This window comes from Notothenia rossii, assembly GCF_949606895.1.
Source record: "Notothenia rossii genome assembly, chromosome: 6".
Classification (NCBI taxonomy): Eukaryota; Metazoa; Chordata; class Actinopteri; order Perciformes; family Nototheniidae; genus Notothenia; species Notothenia rossii.
Genome location: NC_136909.1, coordinates 35933528 through 35953312, shown reverse-complemented (window position 1 = coordinate 35953312; position 19785 = coordinate 35933528). Strand labels below are relative to the sequence as shown.

The following is a 19785-nucleotide window of genomic DNA, read 5'->3' as shown; positions in this document are numbered from 1 at the left end:
GACAGCGCTTAGCTCTCTGCTGAAGATCACTGCTCTAAACAAAGTCAAAAATCCTACATCCAAACGGAATAAATATAATTAATTATTATTAATACGTTAAGTCTTGTTCATTGTTTTTCACTTTTATTAAATGTCTGATATTTCCGGCACAGACCCTTTCATACCGGCATTGCGCGATAGAAACAACAGAAAGTGCGACAGTTTAAAGAGCCTGTGACAGCATCCCAACAACTGTTGTGCAATGAAATATTGGGCTACTAGTCATCTCGAACCGTCAGTTTAAAAAAGAAGGTGCGATACCGTTCCGATAAATATCAATAATTTCGAACATCGCGGGGAAATTCCTTCGACTCATTTTGAAGTTTTGGGGGAGGCCGGAAGTGACGTCAATGCGGGAACGCTTCACTGTGCGGCGAGAGAGCCAAACACGGACAAAGTGTGTTGTCATGGGTAGAAATTGTGAATTACTGAGTTTAGGCACGTTAATAAAGTTTTAATGAAGTTGACTACAGTATATTCATATTTGTCAGTGCTTTCATGTCAATTCGGCGAACATAAATATAAATTATCGTGGTGAAGATGATGATTGAATTAGGATTAAAAATCGGTAGTGAGAGCTGCTGAATTTCCTCCCGTCGGATGTGATATAAAAACAAATCGATTATTTTTGTAGTTGTTAACTCAAGTGGATGAAACTACATTTATTAGTGCTTTCATGTCAATTCGGCGAACATATGATACATTAAATGATCGTGAGGATGATGATTTAAAAATCGTTTGTTTGAGCCGGTCTGCATTTCCTGATGAGAAAACAAACCGATGCTTTTTGTAGTCGTAGTACACCAACATGGATTAAATGTGTGGTTTTTTTACCACAATGTTGGGGAAATTAATGGATAAAATGCACAGATTATTATTATTATTATTATTCCCACTCCGATCGGGACACTAGGTCCACCGTTTCCCTGCAGCGAGGCTCTCCCTGTTGACAGTTTACGTGGGCTGGGCTGGGTGCAGTGGCGGACTGGCCATCTTGTCTGTCAAAATGCATCTTACGTTTCTAACTTGCAATATCATTATTTCCGCTCTCTTCATTCCAGAAGAGCGATCTCCCTGTGTCTCTCTGTGTGCGGGGGGCGGGGCCTAACAGACATGCTGCAGCGAACACAAACCTACAGACTGGGGGTTGGGAGATCACAGGAGGGGGGGGGGAGCTGTGGAATGTGAGCATCCCCCTTGGGAGACTTACTCCACACATTCCGATGGCCAATTAGTTTTAAACAAAGAGTTTGCAACATGGGGGGTGGGGGCTTCTCTAAAGAGAAAATGCAGATATAATTCACTCTCTCGACTCGTTGGTATCTCGAGCTGAGCGCTCATTGGTGGTTTGTACCCCGTGCTGCTGATGAAACTCTCCATTGGCTCGGCATAAGTTTGTTGTTGTTTTGTGTCAGTTTTACGTCGCCACTTCCATTCACATTTTTCATCATTGTTCCACAATGTTTATCATGAAATTAATATCTATATATTTTATACTATACCTGCCAACCCTACCGATTTGGGCGGTAGTCTACCGCTTTTGACATGTTTCTACCGCCTACCGACTTAGCTGGCTTTCCCTACCGATTGTCAATCTTCCCAAACTATAACAAATAAAAATGACACTCCATAGACACTGGACTCGACTTTTGGTGGACTCCGTTTGCAGCGTGTCTGTGATCGCATCATACGAACAGTCCTCTGTGTTTCTGAAAGAGAAACAACGTGCATACCGGGGGTAACGCTGCGGGAAAGGCAGGGTTACCCTCTATGAGGCATTTGAGTCCTGCAGGATTTCCCCGTTAATATCAGTGTCTCGAAAACACATGTTGGCGACTGAAAGACATCCAGTGTTTAGTCTTTTCCGGAAGCATCCTACAGTGTCTCAACTGAAAGAGGACCACAAACACACACAAAATATAATGCAATTTTGAGATTTGGGGATATTTATCTCCCATTCTTTCACTTTTTCTGACATTTTCAACACCAAACATGTCGTTCATGTGTTTAGTGAACTACAGCAATCTGAAAGCCTTTACATTATTTATATCACATTTTATCCGTATAAAAATGCAGGAAATGACTTTTTTAATGCAGTATTTTCTGATTTATGGCGCAACACAAAGATATTTCGCTCTGTGCAACCCTTTGACTCTAATATGTCAACAACATGAAACAAGAATATGAACCTGGCTTTATCCAATGTTCACACAAGAGTTCTACATCCTGACACATCCTTCATCTACACTGTCTCAACTGAAAGAGGACCAGAAACACATAAAAAAAATAATAAAATGTGGAGACTTTGGGATATTTATCTCCCATTCTTTTACTTTTCGGGCATTTTACAGACCAAACATGTCGTTGATGTTGATGTTTACCAAACTACCACTTTTTCTGAAAAATGCATAAAATGATGCAATATATGTTAAATACATGGTTTATACAAGTAATTACTGGGGTTACATTTCTTCTGATTACCTAATTTGGGCGTGCACATTTGCCACGTGCAAACTCTTTTGGATTTGGAAAGGTTGGCATGTATGCTATACTTGCACTGCTTACCGTTTTCATACTTTATATATCTTAGCATATTCATACACACTGTTAATACTGCTCACAGGATGCTGTGTATATCTAGTGTATTCATACCCCTCACTGTTTATTCATCATTCAATTAATTCTATATTTTATTCTGTAGATTGTGTACATTACTTTTCACTTTACTGCTTGTTGCACCGTTAGAAGCTAAACTGCATTTCATTGACTCATTACCTGTAATTTTTGCAATAACAATAAAGCAGGCATCTTTATTGTGGCCTCAACAATCAAGTTCTAAGTAGTGCAATATGAAATAAAAACAACTACACTCTTTTGGCAGTGCTGTGGTGCCGAGAGATGGGAGTCGGAGGCGGGGTATCAAAGGTACAAGCTAGACTTTTATTTACCATCTGAAAACCATTGTAAACAACTTCATGCCCAGGAAGCGATGACCGGCGGAAACAGGAAGTCCGGTTCACTAAAATGTCCGTGCAGAACAATACCCCAACCCATAGATCCGTGGGTGAATAATGTCAATCACCACAGTGTACACATTAACAACAACTACACTATTTTGGCAGTGTAACAATTAAACAAGAACTACACTCTTTTGGCAGTAACAATTAGATAAATAATAAACAGTCAGACTGACACTGAAGACAAACAAACTATTTTCTGCAATCAATCTGTTTAGTTGACTCTGGGTGACAGGTGCAAATTAAAAAAAATCTTTTTTTGGCTGTTTAGATGGTGTTGCTCCATCTGGGTCACTGCCGGAGGTTGAGACGGTGGGGTCTTTGGCGACTTCAGGAGATCGGCATTGCTGTTATTCGATGTGGACAATGCTTTCTGTCCTGCACAGTTTACATTTGACCGTAATATTTTGTGTGTCCTTTATCCCCACAAATTGAAAATAGTTGTTATATCTCCAAGTTGTAAATGTGCTGCTGCTCTCGCTGATACTTGCATCTGCCATAGTGTGTGTGCTGGTGGTGGGCGTTGCCGTGTGTGTGTGTGTGTGTGTGTGTGTGTGTGTGTGTGTGTGTGTGTGTGTGTGTGTGTGTGTGTGTGTGTGTGTGTGTGTGTGTGTGTGTGTGTGTGTGTGTGTGTGTGTGTGTGTGTGTGTGTGTGTGTGTGTGTGTGTGTGTGTGTGTGTGTGTGTGTGTGTTAGCCTTAGCAAGTGTTTGTGTGTCTGTGTATTGTCTCCTTAAGGCAAGACCCGCCCAACTCTGTCTCTGATTGGCTTACCCTGAAATGTTACCCCGCGTTAACCAATCATCACTCCTCTCTGGTCACTTTCACTTTTCCATGGTACTGTGAGAGGACATCGCTATTCAACTGTAAATTACATCCGCAGGGAGATTCGGTTCAGTTGGATCACATAATGTATGAATGGGAATAGTTAACTAGTAATGTTATTAGTTACCGCAAAAGGTAATTGTGTGCGTTAGTTTGTAACGCGTTAGTCCCAACACTGGCAAACACACACCTGATCACCTGAGAGCTGCCGTTTCATTCAGACTGTTTAAAAAAAAAAAAACGGTCTGATTTTAACAACTCAATGTGTGATCGTTATAGCAGTAATATTAGACACTAATAATACAGTAAACTATTAACACTGTAGATATTATTTTTTGCCCGTGGGATTAGGATTATCGGTAGTGAGAGCCGTGCTGCATTTTCCTCCGGTCGGATGTGATATAAAAACAAAGCGATTATTTTTGTTGTTGTAAACTCACGTGGATTAAACTACAGGTATTAGGGCATTCATTTAAATTCGCGAACATATAATACATTAAATGATCGTGAGGATGATGATTGAAAATCGTTTGTTTGAGCCGGGCTGCATTTCCTGATGAAAAAACATAGCGATGGTTTTGTACTTACGCCAACGTGAATTAAACAACATTATTTTGTTAAATAAAAACATGGTGATGTTTTGTAAATTATTACATGTCTCTTAATTAGCACAGAATATGATCCTATCCGTGACATATGGATCTTAACAAATATCCGCTATATCAGACACCTGTAAATCTATCAGCTGTTTATTTCACATGAGTTCCATTGTGGCAGCTTTTCACGGCTCCCCCTGGTGGATCCATGATCCATTGCAGCTGGTTTCATTAAAATTACATTCATTTATCAAGGGGGCATATCAAGTCCTGCGGGGGGGTTTTCCTTTTCAGCAGGGGCCCACCCCGTGCAGATCATGGACCCGCACGGGTAGGCTTCTGAAATGAAATGCTACATCTGTGTATATATATATATATATATATATATATATATATATATATATATATATATATATATATATATATATATATATATATATATAATATAGAACCGCCCCTGCTAATGCTAACGCTTCTTGTGAGACTTGTGTTTTGTGGCTCGTAAAAGCAATGAACAGTTACATCTCTACTTTACATCTACAATTACACGGATACAATAGTTTAACTCACCTTCAATTATCGTGGTAGTCTCTCGAAACGTAGGTTTCAATCAGTCTTTCTTGGATGCAACAGCCTCTGATGATCCGAGATGAAAAGTGTTTGTTTTTCGCGCGCTTCAGCCGGACAGTGAAAGTGAATGCACCGCTCTAATGGGTCCTGAGTGCACCGCTCTCATGGGTCCGACTAGAATGACGAATAATGTTAGTTCCGCCTATTCCGTCATTTAATAAATCGTGTAATAAATCATACATTTTTCATTTTTTTCACTTTTCATTTTTAGGGGGGCCACAGGGGGGTCAGAGGTTAGTGTTAGGGGGCACTGGCCCCCCTGCCCCCCCTAGAACCGCCCCTGCTAACGCTTCTTGTGAGACTTGTGTTTTGTGGCTCGTATTGTCAGGTAGCTGAGTTTTTTCCCATTATTTGAGTTTAAGACATTCATAGGTTTTTAAATATTAAGAAGCCCTCAGACGCTGTTTCTTGTAAGATGTTGCGGGAGCCCCCGGTACCGGAAGCTCTCGGGCTAAACAGGTTAATCAAGTGAACTTCAAATAGTTAGCAGTTATAATACAGTATATAAACAAATTAAGACACAAACCACATTTTCAGTCTATGGTTAGTACACATTTACTCACATAAACATTTGTATGATCTGTTGTAGACCCAAATAAATAAAAATAAAATAAGAACTCATTTTCAAAAACAGATAAAAGCCATTCTTAAAATGTAAAAACTAAAAATAGTTTAATATTTCTTTGAGTGCACATTAGAAAGCATAACAGAAATATTGTGGTTTAAATAAATGTGAACAGAGGTTGCATTATCGTAACGGTATAGGCATAAAAATAACATGAAGTAACGGCACTACACTTGTGTTGTGTTGGCTGTTAAACTGAGACAAATCACGTAATTCATGTCTCAGCTGTGAGTGAATGGAAATTACAATAAATAAAAATGAAAAATTAAAACAAAGCTGTTCCTGCTTACAGACATTAAATCTGTCTCTCTTTTAATTGTATTGTGTTCATAATAAAAATGAATTGGAGATTATGAAAAATGTTTCCAATAAATTAATTGAATGATTTTTGTCCACATTGTTGTTCAGATATATCACAAATGTTTAACTAGATGATACATTAATTAAAACAAAACACTGTATAAACTGAGGAGGGACTCCCGTGAGTTTAATGTGTTATTTTCACTCCGCTGGGAAACTGCTCTCATGTCAAGAAGCATCAGATCAGTGCATGCGCTGCATCGTCCAATCAGTGAGCGATACACAGTAAGGGGGCGGGGCGAGTGGCTGAGGATTTAAACGGAGGATGGTCCGGTGGTGGCGGATGCGGCGGCGGATGCAGTACTGGCGCAGCGGTGCTGTGAAAGTCCATGGCCCACCTATGCCAGAGCCAGCGGCCCACCGAAGGCAGCAGCCCACAAACGGCAGCGGCCCACCGGGAAAAGTCCTTAATCTCCCAAAATCATTTACAGACATATGTAAAAATCTCTCATACACACATGTGAAACGCTCTCACACACACAACAGCGTTGCAGTCGGGAAGAAAAGCAATGTGGAGCGCCACCTCGCCAAGGAGTTTAACAGGTTCACCGCAGAGCCAGCCCGACCCATTAAGTGACATAAGCGGCCGCTTAGGGCAACAACAATTATGAAATACATTTTTTTTTTAAATAATCTCAGTACACCGTCGCCGTGATAAGTATGTTTAATTAATTTTGTTAATATGCCTAGATTGCCTACTCTCAAAGTAATGTATTATATTATTGAGTCAATCATATTATACATTCACCGTGCTTTACCTGAACCTCATCATGACACTAGAGAGGACGGCAGGATTGTAATTTCCCGTGTTCAGTGAATGCAACAGAGTCAAGACACCAGACCAACCAGAGAGTTGAATGGAAGTAAACATCTGTCTTATTGGCTGACAGGTACCTATCCTGTGAGCTGTGACAATGTTTAAAATAAACTGTCAGTCGGACTCAGAGTTTTTGAAGATGAACATAAGAGCATCTTTTCTTAAAAAAGACGACAATTCTCAAGTGGTGGCTCCAGTGGCGGCGCCAGAGATTTTCTCTAGGGGGTGCTGTGGGGTAGCTTGACGTTTCATAGAGGGTGCTCAAACTTTAAGGGTTTCCCATTAATGCACCAGCGCTAAAGTTGAATTTTCTACTGCAACTCATACTTGACAACCCTCCCGATTTTCGCGGGAGACTCCCGATTTCATTTCATTCCTCCCGGCAGGGGCGGACTGGCCATCGGGACGTTCGGGACGAATCCCGACGGGCCGGTGCTGAAGTGGGCCAGTCGGACGATGTGGGCCGGCCGGTAACCGGCAGGACTCGACATTAAATGGCCCGCTGGCCCGGAAGCACTATTTAGACACGCCGGGCCAGCATAATGTATTTTGACTAGCAATTTAGTTAAATTGTTTCGTTTATCAACGCTACAACATAGCGTTCCGTGAGTCGGTTGTCGTTGTTGGGTGAAAAGCAAACAGCTGTTTGCTGCGGAGCGCAGCGCAAGGAGGCTCCCGTGAGCACGCTCCTTCACTACAGACTATCGCGCCACCTAACCATTTGCCAAAATGTTTTTAATACCAGCGGTAACCGGCCAAGCGCCGGGCAAAAAACAATCTTCAAATAAAAGAAGTTAAAGGAGAGTGACAGCAGGGAGCATGAGAAGAAGAGGGAGAGAAAGTTTCAGCCAGCTTGATCGATGCAGTTGGCTTCTAGTGGTGCAGTGACGCATCCTAAAACCCTTTTATAATCTATCGATTAGATTTATCATTCGAAAATTATAAAAGTAGGGTACACATGTGGAGATTATCCGGCTAAACAAAACGTGAATTTATCAAACAGGTTTGTTTTCCACAGACCTTATTTCCAGCTATTTTCCAAAACCCTGTGGAGAAATCCCATTGCTTTTTGTCGAGGGAACCAGCAGCTTACTTCCTGGTTTTATGACACGTCACTGGCTGCACCTCTCAATATGATGCCAATATAAACAAGGTCTTCTGTCGGCTCTGTACATCAATGCCGACCTATGCTGACAAGTAAGTGAAGAGTAGACAATATAAAGGTATTGGCGAAATGTCCCAGCAGTTTAGGATAATGAAGGTTCTAATCAAATTAATTACATAGCCATTACATGTCTAACTCCTAATGACAGGAAGGCAGAAAGTGCATTATACAAATAATAATACTCATAATAATAGTAGACATTATTGCGTTTTTAAATGCTCCCGAAGATTTTTTTGTAAATATTGAAGTTAAAAGCATCAATCTGGTGCACTTTGAGAGCAAAAATGAAGAGATCTATGGATACATCTCTCAACATACATATGAAACGGAACTGTAAACAGATTTACTATTTCTTTATAGATATTTTACAAATGACTCCCCTTTTAAAACAAAACGTTTGAGACCCACTGAGATAACTAGACTAAAAGTAACTATCTAAACACTGAGAGTCCTTTACTTCACCTGAGCTGAGGTTATTTGAGACTCTCAGTCTGACAGGAGAGAGTTCTCCCTCCACTTTGTTGTTGAAAAAGCTCCTTATATCCGTTAACTTGGCTAGCTAGCACCAGATGCTAACCACAATGATCTCCGGTAGAGACCCACCGGTGCTCGCGCACGCACACAAAATGGCTCGTGCCACACACACACAGAGCAGAGCTTGAATGAAACACAGAGAGCCAGAAGTAAGCTACTTGTACTCACGAGGCCTATTATGTGCAGAATCCATCTCGCTTTCAGGTGGTTTTGATTGAGTGTCCACACGTGGAGGTTTAAGGACTAAAAAACGATCCATTTGTCACTTTGAGCAAATAATTTGGCGCTCCAGCTAACAGGAAGTCACTAAAGTGTCACAAAGTAATTTAGCCTATGAGTAGGTCAAAAATCTAATGGGTGCTGGCCATTGGCCTAATCACCTGTGTTGGCTTTATGTTTTTGGTCAAACATTTGTTTGTTTCACATTTGCATTGATGTAATCAATAATTTTTCTAATTTAATTAAAAAAAAGAAAAAACGAAAAAGAAAAAACATATTTCTTGGGGGTGCTTAGGGGGTGATTTGGCAATCCTGGGGGGTGCATCAGCGCCCCCTAGCTCCCCCCTGGCGCCGCCCCTGGGTGGCTCACACAACAACCCCAGAGCCACCACTTGAGCCAGGTAAACAAGGTATGCAAATGTCAGTAAACTTCCAAGATATGCGAACATGTAAGCAAAGCATAAATCACAACTATGTTGACGTTACTTTGAATCGTGGGGGTAAGTTAAACCGTTAGGAAGTAGCTATAGCTAGCCAGATATATTAAATAAACACTTTGTCATACAATCTAAATGTTGTGTTTTTTAGCGTTACCTGGTGATTTCAAAGAAAGCTCTCTGGAAAATGTTGACTTACTGTTCGACATGAAGCTAGAAGCTACCTTATAGTACACAGTTGATCCTGAGTCCTGTCAGTTAAAGTGTTTCATAGTTAGCTTAGCTAAGCATCAACCTAGCAATGAAATATATGGATGTTATGTGACAGTATTTCTGAGAAAAAGTCAGCTGAAATGGTGGCATAGTTGCCACTGCTTTACGTGTCGACAGCATGTTTGAACGTATTTGCAGCAGTAAATGTGGCTGTTTGGCCACTGACGTTGCCATAACAACACCTGAATTTAAATGTGCAACCTCTTTTTGTGACAGATTTTTACTTGAAATTATAAGTCTTCTGAATGATATTCCTATTTGTAAGGGAAACTTCTGTAGCAATGGAGAGTCAGGACTCAGAGAGACACGAGGAGGGTTGGAGCTTTGATGTCAAACACTGATGGTTTATTAGGAGTATCGGCCGGAGAATTCACATCACAAGTCACAGCAGCCAGAGGTTCTGACTGCCCCGGAGAGTCGCCACATCAATTCTGAAGAGCCTCTCTCTCGATAGCTCTTTTAACTAGTTTACAGAGAGTTAATCAACATATTTGGGGAGATAACCTAAACATCTGGGAACACTGGAGATAGCCCCAACATCTGGGGACACTGAATCACTTGTCTGTGGTGCTTGGGCTCGAAGCCAGCATTCTCCCAATCATAAACCATTTGTGACCGAGAGTTGCCCGGTCATAAACTAGGAATAACAACATTATAGCTGTAGCAGCACATTCCTTAAGGGAGATAACAGAGTCAGGGTTGGTCATAAACAGGCAAAAAGGTTAATTATGCAAGTGCCCTGTGACAGCAGATGCCATTGCAGCCCAGCTCCTGAAGAACAGCCAATTCCAAGGTGGAGACAAGAACTTCGCCCGCTTTACGCTGCGCGAGGTATCTTCCATCTCTAGGGCACCCAGTGTCGATGCTGACATCTCCGGGGAATTTACAACAGCTGAACTTAGGGCGGCCATTAGCAACCTTAGGCAAGGCAAGTCCCCGGGGCATGATAATATCCATCCGGAGTTCATGACCCACCAGAGTGAGACAACATCTGCCTGGCTCTGCTCCTTTTTTACATCCTGCTTCCAGAGGTCCAAACTGCCGAAGACCTGGCGCCGTGCTGCTGTTATCGCTCTGCTGAAACCAGGCAAAACTGCGGAAGACCCCAAGGCCTACAGACCCATCTCGCTGCTCTGCGTCCCATTAAAGATTCTGGAGAGGATGATCCTCAGCCGCATAGAGCCAGTAGTAGACCCACAGCTTCCAAGGGAACAGGCTGGTTTCCGGCGGGGCAGATCAACAGTAGATCAAGTAACCCTGCTCACCCAGGACATCGAGGACAGCTTTCAGGCCAAAGACAAAGCTGGGGTAGTGTTGCTCGACCTAACGGCCGCATATGACACCGTCTGGCACCGTGGACTTCACCTGAAGCTGCTGAGGACAATCCCAGACCGGCATATGGTGAAGTTCCTAATGGAGATGCTGTCCAACCGCAGCTTCATCCTTCGGAACAGCGATGGCCAGCGAAGCAGACTGAGAAGATTGAGGAACGGGGTGCCACAGGGGTCTGTCCTCTCACCACTGCTGTTTAACATCTATATGCACGACCTCCCGGAGATAACATCCAGTAAATATGGTTACACGGATGATCTGGCCATCATGCTGCGTCAACCAACATGGTCAGCGGTGGAACAGGGTCTCAACCAGGACATGGGCATCTTGGCTGCCTACATGCGCATGTGGCGTCTGCAGCTCAGTACTGGGAAGACTGTGTCGGCCGCATACCACCTGTGCAACAGAGAGGCAAAAAGGGAACTATCGGTGTCCATTGACAACAAACGTTTGGAGCACCAACTAGCCCCCAAGTACCTCGGTGTTCGGCTGGACAGGACATTGTCCTATAAACAACACCTGGAAGAAGTGAGAGCCAAAGTGACAGCAAGGGTCTCGCTTATCCGCCGCCTCGCTGGTACAACCTGGGGTGCCTCCGCCAGGACGCTACGAATATCCACACAAGCCCTGGTGTTCTCTGCTGCCGAATATTGTGCCCCAGTCTGGTGTAGAAGCCCACATGTGAAGAAGATTGATCCTGTCATTAACAACGCCCTTCGGATCATAACTGGTTGCCTGAAGCCCATCCCCGTGTCCTACCTGCCAGTCCTAGCGGGAATTGCCCCGGCCGGCCTCCGACGAGAGGCCGCTACCCTTGCACTTGCAAGGAAAGCCCAAGAACATGACTGGCATATCCTGCATGAAACCACAACTAAGGCAGCGACCCCAAGCAGACTCAAGTCCCGTCACCCCTACAACAGGAGAGCACAAGAGATGCTTGGTTCCATCCCTGAGGACCTGTCTACAAGGGCATGGTTAGCAACTTCCTGGAAGCAGGAATGGGAGTCGGCTGAGCTCACACGTCTGCACCATCACATCCAAGACCCGGGAGATGGAGTCGAAGGAGAACATCTACCACGCCGGCACTGGACCCTACTGAACCGCCTCCGTACTAGGGTTGGTCGTTTCAAATCATCAATGAAGGAGTGGGGCCTGGCAGACAGCGCAGTATGCGAGTGTGGCGAGCCTGAGCAGACTGCCGACCACATAATCACCACCTGTCCTCTGTACAGACCTCCTTCAGAGGCTGGCCTCTTCCAAGTGGGACCAGAGACGAGAGCGTGGCTTTGTGACACTGAGCTGGACATATGACGACGATACACGAAAGAAGAAGAAGGTTAATTATCTTAGAGTAAAGGAGAATTATTCTCTAACACTATTGACAGCTAGTTTCTATGTGAACATTATGAGATGGACAGCCAGAGAGAATACATGAAAAACAGTTGTGAAATACTATATGACAAAACAAGAATACAGTTTAAAAGGGGAGTGATTTGTAAAATATAAGAAAGATAAAATCTGTTTACAGTTCTGTTTCATATGGGTGTTGAGAGATGTATCCATAGATCTCTTAATTTTGCTCTCAAAGTGCACAAGATTGATGCTTTTAACTAGGGATGCTCCGATCGATCGGTCACCGATCAAGATCGGCCGATACTCACTCTCCAAAGATCGATCGGTGCTCTCTAAACATGCCGATCGCGAGAGCCGATCGCATGACGTAAAATACATGACACTTTTCTCTGTGCGCGGCAAAACAAGCTCGCCAAAATGGCTTAACCGGTCTGGCATTATTTTAAGGTGTCCGAAAAAGAAAGTAAAATATCGGAATGCAACGTGTGTGTGAAGGAGAAATCCTGCAGCTCCGCCCGCCGGACCAGTGAACGGAGCGAAACACACAAGAGGTAGACCTAACAAACACACTTAGCAATTGTATCTACCTCTGGAACAAGCTAAACTAGTTATAAATATATTTATTCTTTGGGTCACTCATTACTGGATCAGTGAGCTGCGTGAGATACTGACAGGCTGTCAGGAGAGGGAGAGGGAGAGAGAGAGGGGGAGAGAGAGGGGGAGAGAGGAAAAGAGAGCGCTTCCGCTCATTTCTCCCGTGTTATTATCCAAAGTGAATGTTAACTTGAATTAATGTACATCATTTGAATGTAATAATTAAGTTGATTGTTGTTTATGGAAGCTCCAGTGAATGAGCCCCGTTAACTGAGTTTTAAACATCACTTTAAATGGAAGATTTAAAGTGATGTTTAAATCTTCCATTCTTCAATCTTCCAGAGAGAGCTGGAGAAAGCACATTTTCATCTATTTAATATAGCCGTAAAAAATAAAGTAAGAAATCATTCCAATGTGTACTATAAGACAGTAAAAAAAAAAAAAACTGTTTAAAAGGGGAGTTATTAGTAAAATATGCATAAATAAAAAGAAAGAATGCTAACTAGGTAACATATGATAAGAATAAACAAGTTTAAATTATTTGTTATTGGTTGTGATCATATTCTAAAGATGTTTGGATTCTTGAAAAGTATACAGCTCCCTTTCCTATGAGTGTTGAGAGCTGTATCCATAAATTAATTTTGTGCTCAGAGTGCACCGGATTGATGCATTTAACTTCAACATTAAAGAAAATTAAATCTTCCCAGGGCTGCATGCCCCCGGACCCCCCTAGAGGATGTGACGTCCACCTTTGTTAAAAGTAGCTCTCATCCTAAAAAAAGATTGGAGACCCCTGTTATAGAACGATACATTTGACAATGTTAAGCTTGGCCTACCATTTTATTGGAGCGATGAGGAACAGGTGGGGCTTGAAAAGGCCCAGCTGTTCAAAGTGGGGAATGACAGAAAAAGTTTGAGAACCACTGCAGTAGAGGAACAAAATACAAATATGAACCTGAAAATAAGCAGAATAGGGCCCATTAAAAAAAAAGACTGTTTTATTGTTCATGTTGTACACACTGAGTTTTAAATCTAAAGACTTCATTTTTGAAATGTGGTTATACATTAAAAAAAACGTTAAATAATGGTCACAGACAGGGAATTCTTTTATATAATTTTGATGCTCTTTAATAGTTGTGGTGAAGGGATCATGAATATGCATTCACTCATAATGAATGAGTTGTTGAAATAGATTGTTCCTGTTTTTTCCTGGTGAATTTTTCCAGTTTTCTTTCAAATGTATAGATTTCCTTCAAGTTTATAACATGAAAAAAAAATTCTGTTGGTAAACCAAATGTTCTGCAGAAAAAAATGAAATCATTTTCACAGAGTTTTCTAAACAGTTGAACAGTTTTACACTACTGTATGTTCTCGAATACTGCAAGGAAAAAACTCAAAATTAAATATTTGTTTAGATCATTGCCAGTCATCCTCTATCCTTTTGTACTCAGCTGAAAAGCTTCTGAAACTTTGGTTTGAGCATCTCCAGGTTGCTGTTGTTCTGCATCTGCTGCGGCAGGCTGCCAACCTTCATGATCACCTCGTGAGCTTCCGCAAACAACTTTTCACCGAGAGCCTTCTTCACTCGCTCCCTCCAGGCGGTCAGCTTCTGCCGGCCTTCAAACACATCCAGGCCGGTGGCAACAGGCTGTGAAACACATGGCAAAGCTCACCACATTTCAATAAAATGTACATGAAATGTTAAACTGCAGTTTCTCTGCCTTGCATGCAGACAGGGTCGTCAAAATGTTATTCTGACACAGATAAATAGATTTAATTTAATTTTTTTATAATTCTTAAATATTCCATCATGATTTATCCAGAGCTCCCGATTATGGGCTGTACCAATCCTGCTGAAACGTACATTTTCCTTCATAATATTTCAGGGCTCGATATTTACGCACACCTACTTAAACTCTGTGTATGGGCAAGTGTATTGCCTAAGGAAAGCAAAAGATAAATGTGATCTATATCAGAGAAGTCCCTATCTAATCTCGAAGTCAGTGGTGGAAGAAGTCTCCAGATTATAATAGTTGTATCACTTATTCTCTAGGGGTAATAAAACACTGGATCCCACATCTCAAATTATGCAATTTAAACTTTGCAAACATTGTTACTGATTAGTGCTCCTCTTGACTTCATGAACTTTATGGGTAACATTTGTGCCCTTTAAAGATCTGCATCACATTTCTTTAAAAAACATGTCACATGTGTTTGTATGCCAAAACACCCTTGTTAAAGTCCCAGGGTTATCATTATCATATTATTGTGCATAAAGCGATGAAACATTTGCATTTATTTCCACAAGAATAAAAATAATTTCCTGTGAAATCATAATAAAACCATCACATCTCTAACATTAGTAGCAGGAGTAGTAAGACTTACCTTTATTTGCAAGTAGTACATTGTATTACAAACAAAAGTGGTACTACCTGTATGATCTCAACTATAGCCACCAGATCAGCCACAGAGATTTTGTCGCCAACTATGAACGGTTTGTTCTGCAGGAACTTGTCCTCCAGCATTTGGAGCGACTGATTCAGATCCTCCACAGCAGCGTCCATCTTCTCCTTCGGGACCTCGGAGCCCATGATGACAGGAAACAGAGCCTGTGAAGACCAATGAAACTTTGGTAAGAACAGAAGCAGTCCATAGTCAGGGGAAGTCCTGCCCATTTCCATTGGACCAACATGGCACCTCATTTTAGAAAAGATAAGTATGGTAGGCAACGGCGAAAGAAAAATAGTTTGATCCTGTTTAAAATGTTCCATGAATAACACATATGAAGCTTGTCAATATAAACATCTGGAAGAGAAAGAAAACACATCCTAAAGTCACATAATAGATCACTTTGTTTTCAAAAACAACAGCCAAACCATGGCAATGACATGCAGTCAATTACAAGGCAGCCCTGCCCTAAAGCATACGCTGCTTTATCGCCAATTTTACTGTAAATGAGACAATAATTAAAAATGTTTTACCTCATACTATACAGATGAAGACTTAAAAGAAGTCAAGAAAAAAATCTTAAATACGGCAATAAATCAGGTGAGAAGAAGGGCTATTTTCTCATAGACTTCTATCCTATCTGCCATCTTTCTGCAGCCATTAGAGTCGCCCTCTGCTGGAAATCTGAGAAAATGTAGGTTCAAGCGATCCGCATTGGTTTCAGGTTTTCCAACCCTGCAGGTGCTGCTTTGTGGGACAAGGCCTGTTGATGAATAATGTGTGTGACGAGAGTTTTATTCTACTGAGCAGTTTTAGACAAAACGTATATGTACTATGACAAACCGTAACTTTTCTGACATTGCAAAATGATCTTTAAAATTGACAAGCATCATATGTGTAATTCATAGCACATATCAAATGGGATCAAAAAAAAGTTTTGTCTCCAGTCCCTGACTACTCTACATCATTTATCCTACATAAGGTCTGATGGAGAGTGCTAAAAGGTTGTCCTTTCAATAGGAATATACTATAAGCCTCAAATGAATGTGTCCAAAATCAAAACATTGTAAAGATCATAGCCTGCTCAAAATCAACACATAAACATTATCATTTTGAGCCTTTTAGCATGCTGATGTTAGCATTTAACAACTCACAGGGCTCCTAGCATGACTGTAGATGTGCCTTGTTAAAGAATGATCAAAAACTGCCTAAATATATAATGTCCATACATTTAAACTAGGGCCGGGACTTTAACGCGTTAATTAAGATGAATTAATTAGACAAAGATTAACGCGTTAAAAAAATTAACGCATTTTAATCGCACCGCGGAACGTTTCTCACTGGATGAGTTTCAGGGGTACCGATTATACTGGAGCACCAACTAACGTTCATGACTTCAGACAACAACAAACCACAGTGAACAATAGTCAAACATGAACGAAGAAGCTGATGAGACCGCTTTGGTTGGCCCCGTGGATGGGACATTTTGTTTTAAAAAACGGACGGATGGAAGCGTCAATAAGAGCACGGTTGTTTGCAAATTATGCAAAAAGGAATTCGCATATCACCGCAGTACATCAAGCCTCAAGTATCACCTCAATGCAAAACATATAGCAGCTAGCGTGGAAGCTAGCGTGGACGTTAGCCCGACTTGGAGTACAAGGAACCACACCCAATTCGCGTTGATCAAACAGTGGCCTATGCAACAGAGAGATTTTATTTTTCATCAGGATATTGGAAGAATAGGAGGGATTGAGGTCAATCACTGGCACTTTTTTATTTTATTTTAAATGGTACACTTTATGTTGAACTATTTATTACGTTGTTGGTGCAACTGGCACTTTATGTTGAACTGTTTATTGTTTTGGCCAAGGTTATTGAGAGAGTTGGACTGAAATTGATTAGATTTTTTAAATCAACTGTTGATAAATCAACAGTCTGTTATGGCCTCTGAAGCAACAGAGAGATGTTTTCTAATAGTCAGGGTTTCCAATGTTCTGAATGTACTTGAAAGTATTGTGTTTTACTTAAAAAACAAAGTGTTATAGTTTACAGAAGGTCTACCTACCTATAGGCTACCTGAATCTCTGAAATGTACTATATTCCTAAATATGCTATTGCTACACTTTATGGCAAAAATTGCACTTTTCTGTTGGTCTTGGTTAAGTACCACCTTGAAAAAAATAAACAATGTTTTGTTGCTTAAGCTTATGTATTCAGTCATTATTCAATGGTATACTAAAATCCATGTGAAAAGAATGGTTCTCAGGTCAAATATTTATATGTGATTAAAAATGCAATTAATTTCGATTAATTAATTACAAAGCCTCTAATTAATTCGATAAATTTTTTTAATCGAGTCCCGGCCCTAATTTAAACACTTTGTAAGTATATATTTCTACATAAACTACACTCAAATATACCTTTAATTGTCAGATAAGGATAGTCAAACATTATATAATTACTTTTCAGTGCTCGGAAGGGCCCAAAATAAACAAAGAGATGTTTGAACAGCTGTTTACTGAAGTGTGTCAGGTGAGGATACAGCGCCGGGTTGATCGGGGACTCGTACCTTGAGCAGAAAGACCTTGGACCCGTGAGCTCTGAGGTTCATGTGCTGCCAGGATAGGTATTCATTAACACGAGCACGCTGCTGCAGGTCAGCTGGGTACCAGTGATCTGCCAATGACGACGAGTGTTTCTGCAGCATGTACTTCAGGATCGCCACGCTGCAACACAGACAGCATGGAGAAAATATGAGGAACCAAGGAATGTTTTAAAATAGTGAAAGTGTTTCACCTCATTGCTTTTGATCTGCACTGGAAATGTAATCAAAAGGCCAGGTAACAGTAATGTTATCTCAATTTCAAAAACTAGGAAATTGTCACAGGAACTCTAAATATTGACATTAGTAGAACTTTTTTAAAGTTTACACTAAATAATCTCTTTAATTACGTTCAACAGCCAGGTTGACGGTGCAGACCTTCCTTCGTCCACTATTTCCACTTCTGGAGATTTTAAGGTAATGATTAGATAAAGCTAAAGTATTAGAACTAATATTTTAACATCACAAACTCAACGAAACACATCTTTAAACCATCATAACTTACTTGCAGGTGTCTTAATATGAAAAGATGGATCAAACATGGCCATTAATACTGGCTTTGAAAACAAATTGGTATCTAAAAGGAAGTCAACCATTAACCCAAGTCTTTGTTATACCTTTCCGTCAGAACGAAGCTTCCATCCTTCATGACGGGAACCTTCCTCATGAAATTGATCTTTCCAAATTCCTCGCTGTACTGTTGCCCTGAGAGAAACACACACAAATCAGAATCACAGATGTGTTTGAATAAAGACAACATTTCAACCAAAAATATAAAAAGTATACATGAATTAATGGGTTCTTCCACCATTTGGCGAAGAAGGGTAAAATTAAAAACATGAAAAAAATATGTTTTTTTTTTAACCCTCCCAACAGCTCTGCCCTTCTTTTTTTTTCTTTTTTCTGTCACGTCTCTGTTATACTCGATCACCTCAGGGACGGAGGAATGTTTTGTCTGGATGCTTTGACCTTTGGCCCTCTACATCCCGCTCTCTGTTTGCCTGCAAAGATTGAAGTCTGCCGACAGGTCTGGGTGAGATGTAGCAATGTAAACTAATAGGAGTTTTCTTTTTATGTTAGTGCTTACAGATCAAGTTCAAGGCCTGCGGGTGCTCAACTCCCAACATCAAAAAGTGTTAGAGTAAAAAAACACAAAGAGAAAGAAAAGGCTACAAAAACACGACAATGTGCCTTTATCTAAGTCAAGCCATTAAACTCTGCAAACTCAATATAGGGGAACTTTGTGCATATTAACAAATCATAAAATAAACTATTTTAAGTCAGAGCTATAAACTACTTGAACACAAATAAAGTGGAAGTGCATGCAATCAAAAAGTCTCGTCCCTGTCTCTTCTGTGAGATTACCTGCAGAGAGTTCCACCAACTTAAACTCAAAGGGAATCCCGATAGCTTTGGCCAACAGGAAGACAGAGCGGCAGGGCTGGGAGTGCAGGTCGAGGTAGAGCTCCATCCTGTCAGAGTCTGAGGCTGCTGTGAGTTCAGCCCTCTCCCACCTCGCCTGTTATCCTCCGTCCGACAGGAACTCCGCCTCTCCTCGCTGTGAGGCTCGTTGATTTTTAAACGGTGGCGACAGTTCAAAGTAAGAAGGCCGTCGTGGTTGAGCGGTCCGACCTTTGGCCTCCGCTTTGCTCAACATTTTGTAAACATTGTGGAGATTATCACATTTGTATCTACTCGCCGTTCCCCTAGTCTGTAAATAATTGTCCTCTTTGTAATGAGTTTACAGCAAATCACATGGATAAAAGATAAAGATACAAATATGTTATTGTCATTTGATGAGGCTGGCTTTGGCTTAGGTAAGGGAAAGAGATCTAGGGCTGAAGGAATCGTAAAGTTGACTTTAATTAAATGTATTATGTCAACAAATTTCACTCAACTGAATTAGGTTAGTTGAAAG

The 19785-nt window shown here is 41.2% G+C and overlaps 1 protein-coding gene across 1 annotated transcript; it reads right to left on the bottom strand.

The window, feature by feature from the left end:
• Positions 1–13916: 13916 nt before the first annotated feature.
• On the bottom strand, positions 13917–19405 carry gstt1a (glutathione S-transferase theta 1a). Its single transcript, XM_079686824.1, has 5 exons — positions 19233–19405; positions 18485–18572; positions 17835–17991; positions 15247–15423; positions 13917–14462 (listed from the first exon to the last, which is right to left on the bottom strand). Exons 1-5 carry the CDS (start codon positions 19336–19338, stop codon positions 14262–14264), a joined length of 729 nt encoding a protein of 242 aa, XP_079542950.1. The 5' UTR covers positions 19339–19405; the 3' UTR covers positions 13917–14261.
• Positions 19406–19785: the final 380 nt, after the last annotated feature.

Bases quoted from the DNA above. Each gene is read 5' to 3' on its own strand.
- gstt1a (XM_079686824.1), bottom strand. From the start codon at position 19,338: ATGGAGCTCTACCTCGACCTGCACTCCCAGCCCTGCCGCTCTGTCTTC. The intron at 17,992-18,484 runs GTATAACAAAGA...TCTGTGTTGCAG, and splicing joins AGCTTCGTTCTGACGGAAAG to CGTGGCGATCCTGAAGTACA. The intron at 15,424-17,834 runs GTACGAGTCCCC...TGGTCTTCACAG, and splicing joins CCAAGGTCTTTCTGCTCAAG to GCTCTGTTTCCTGTCATCAT.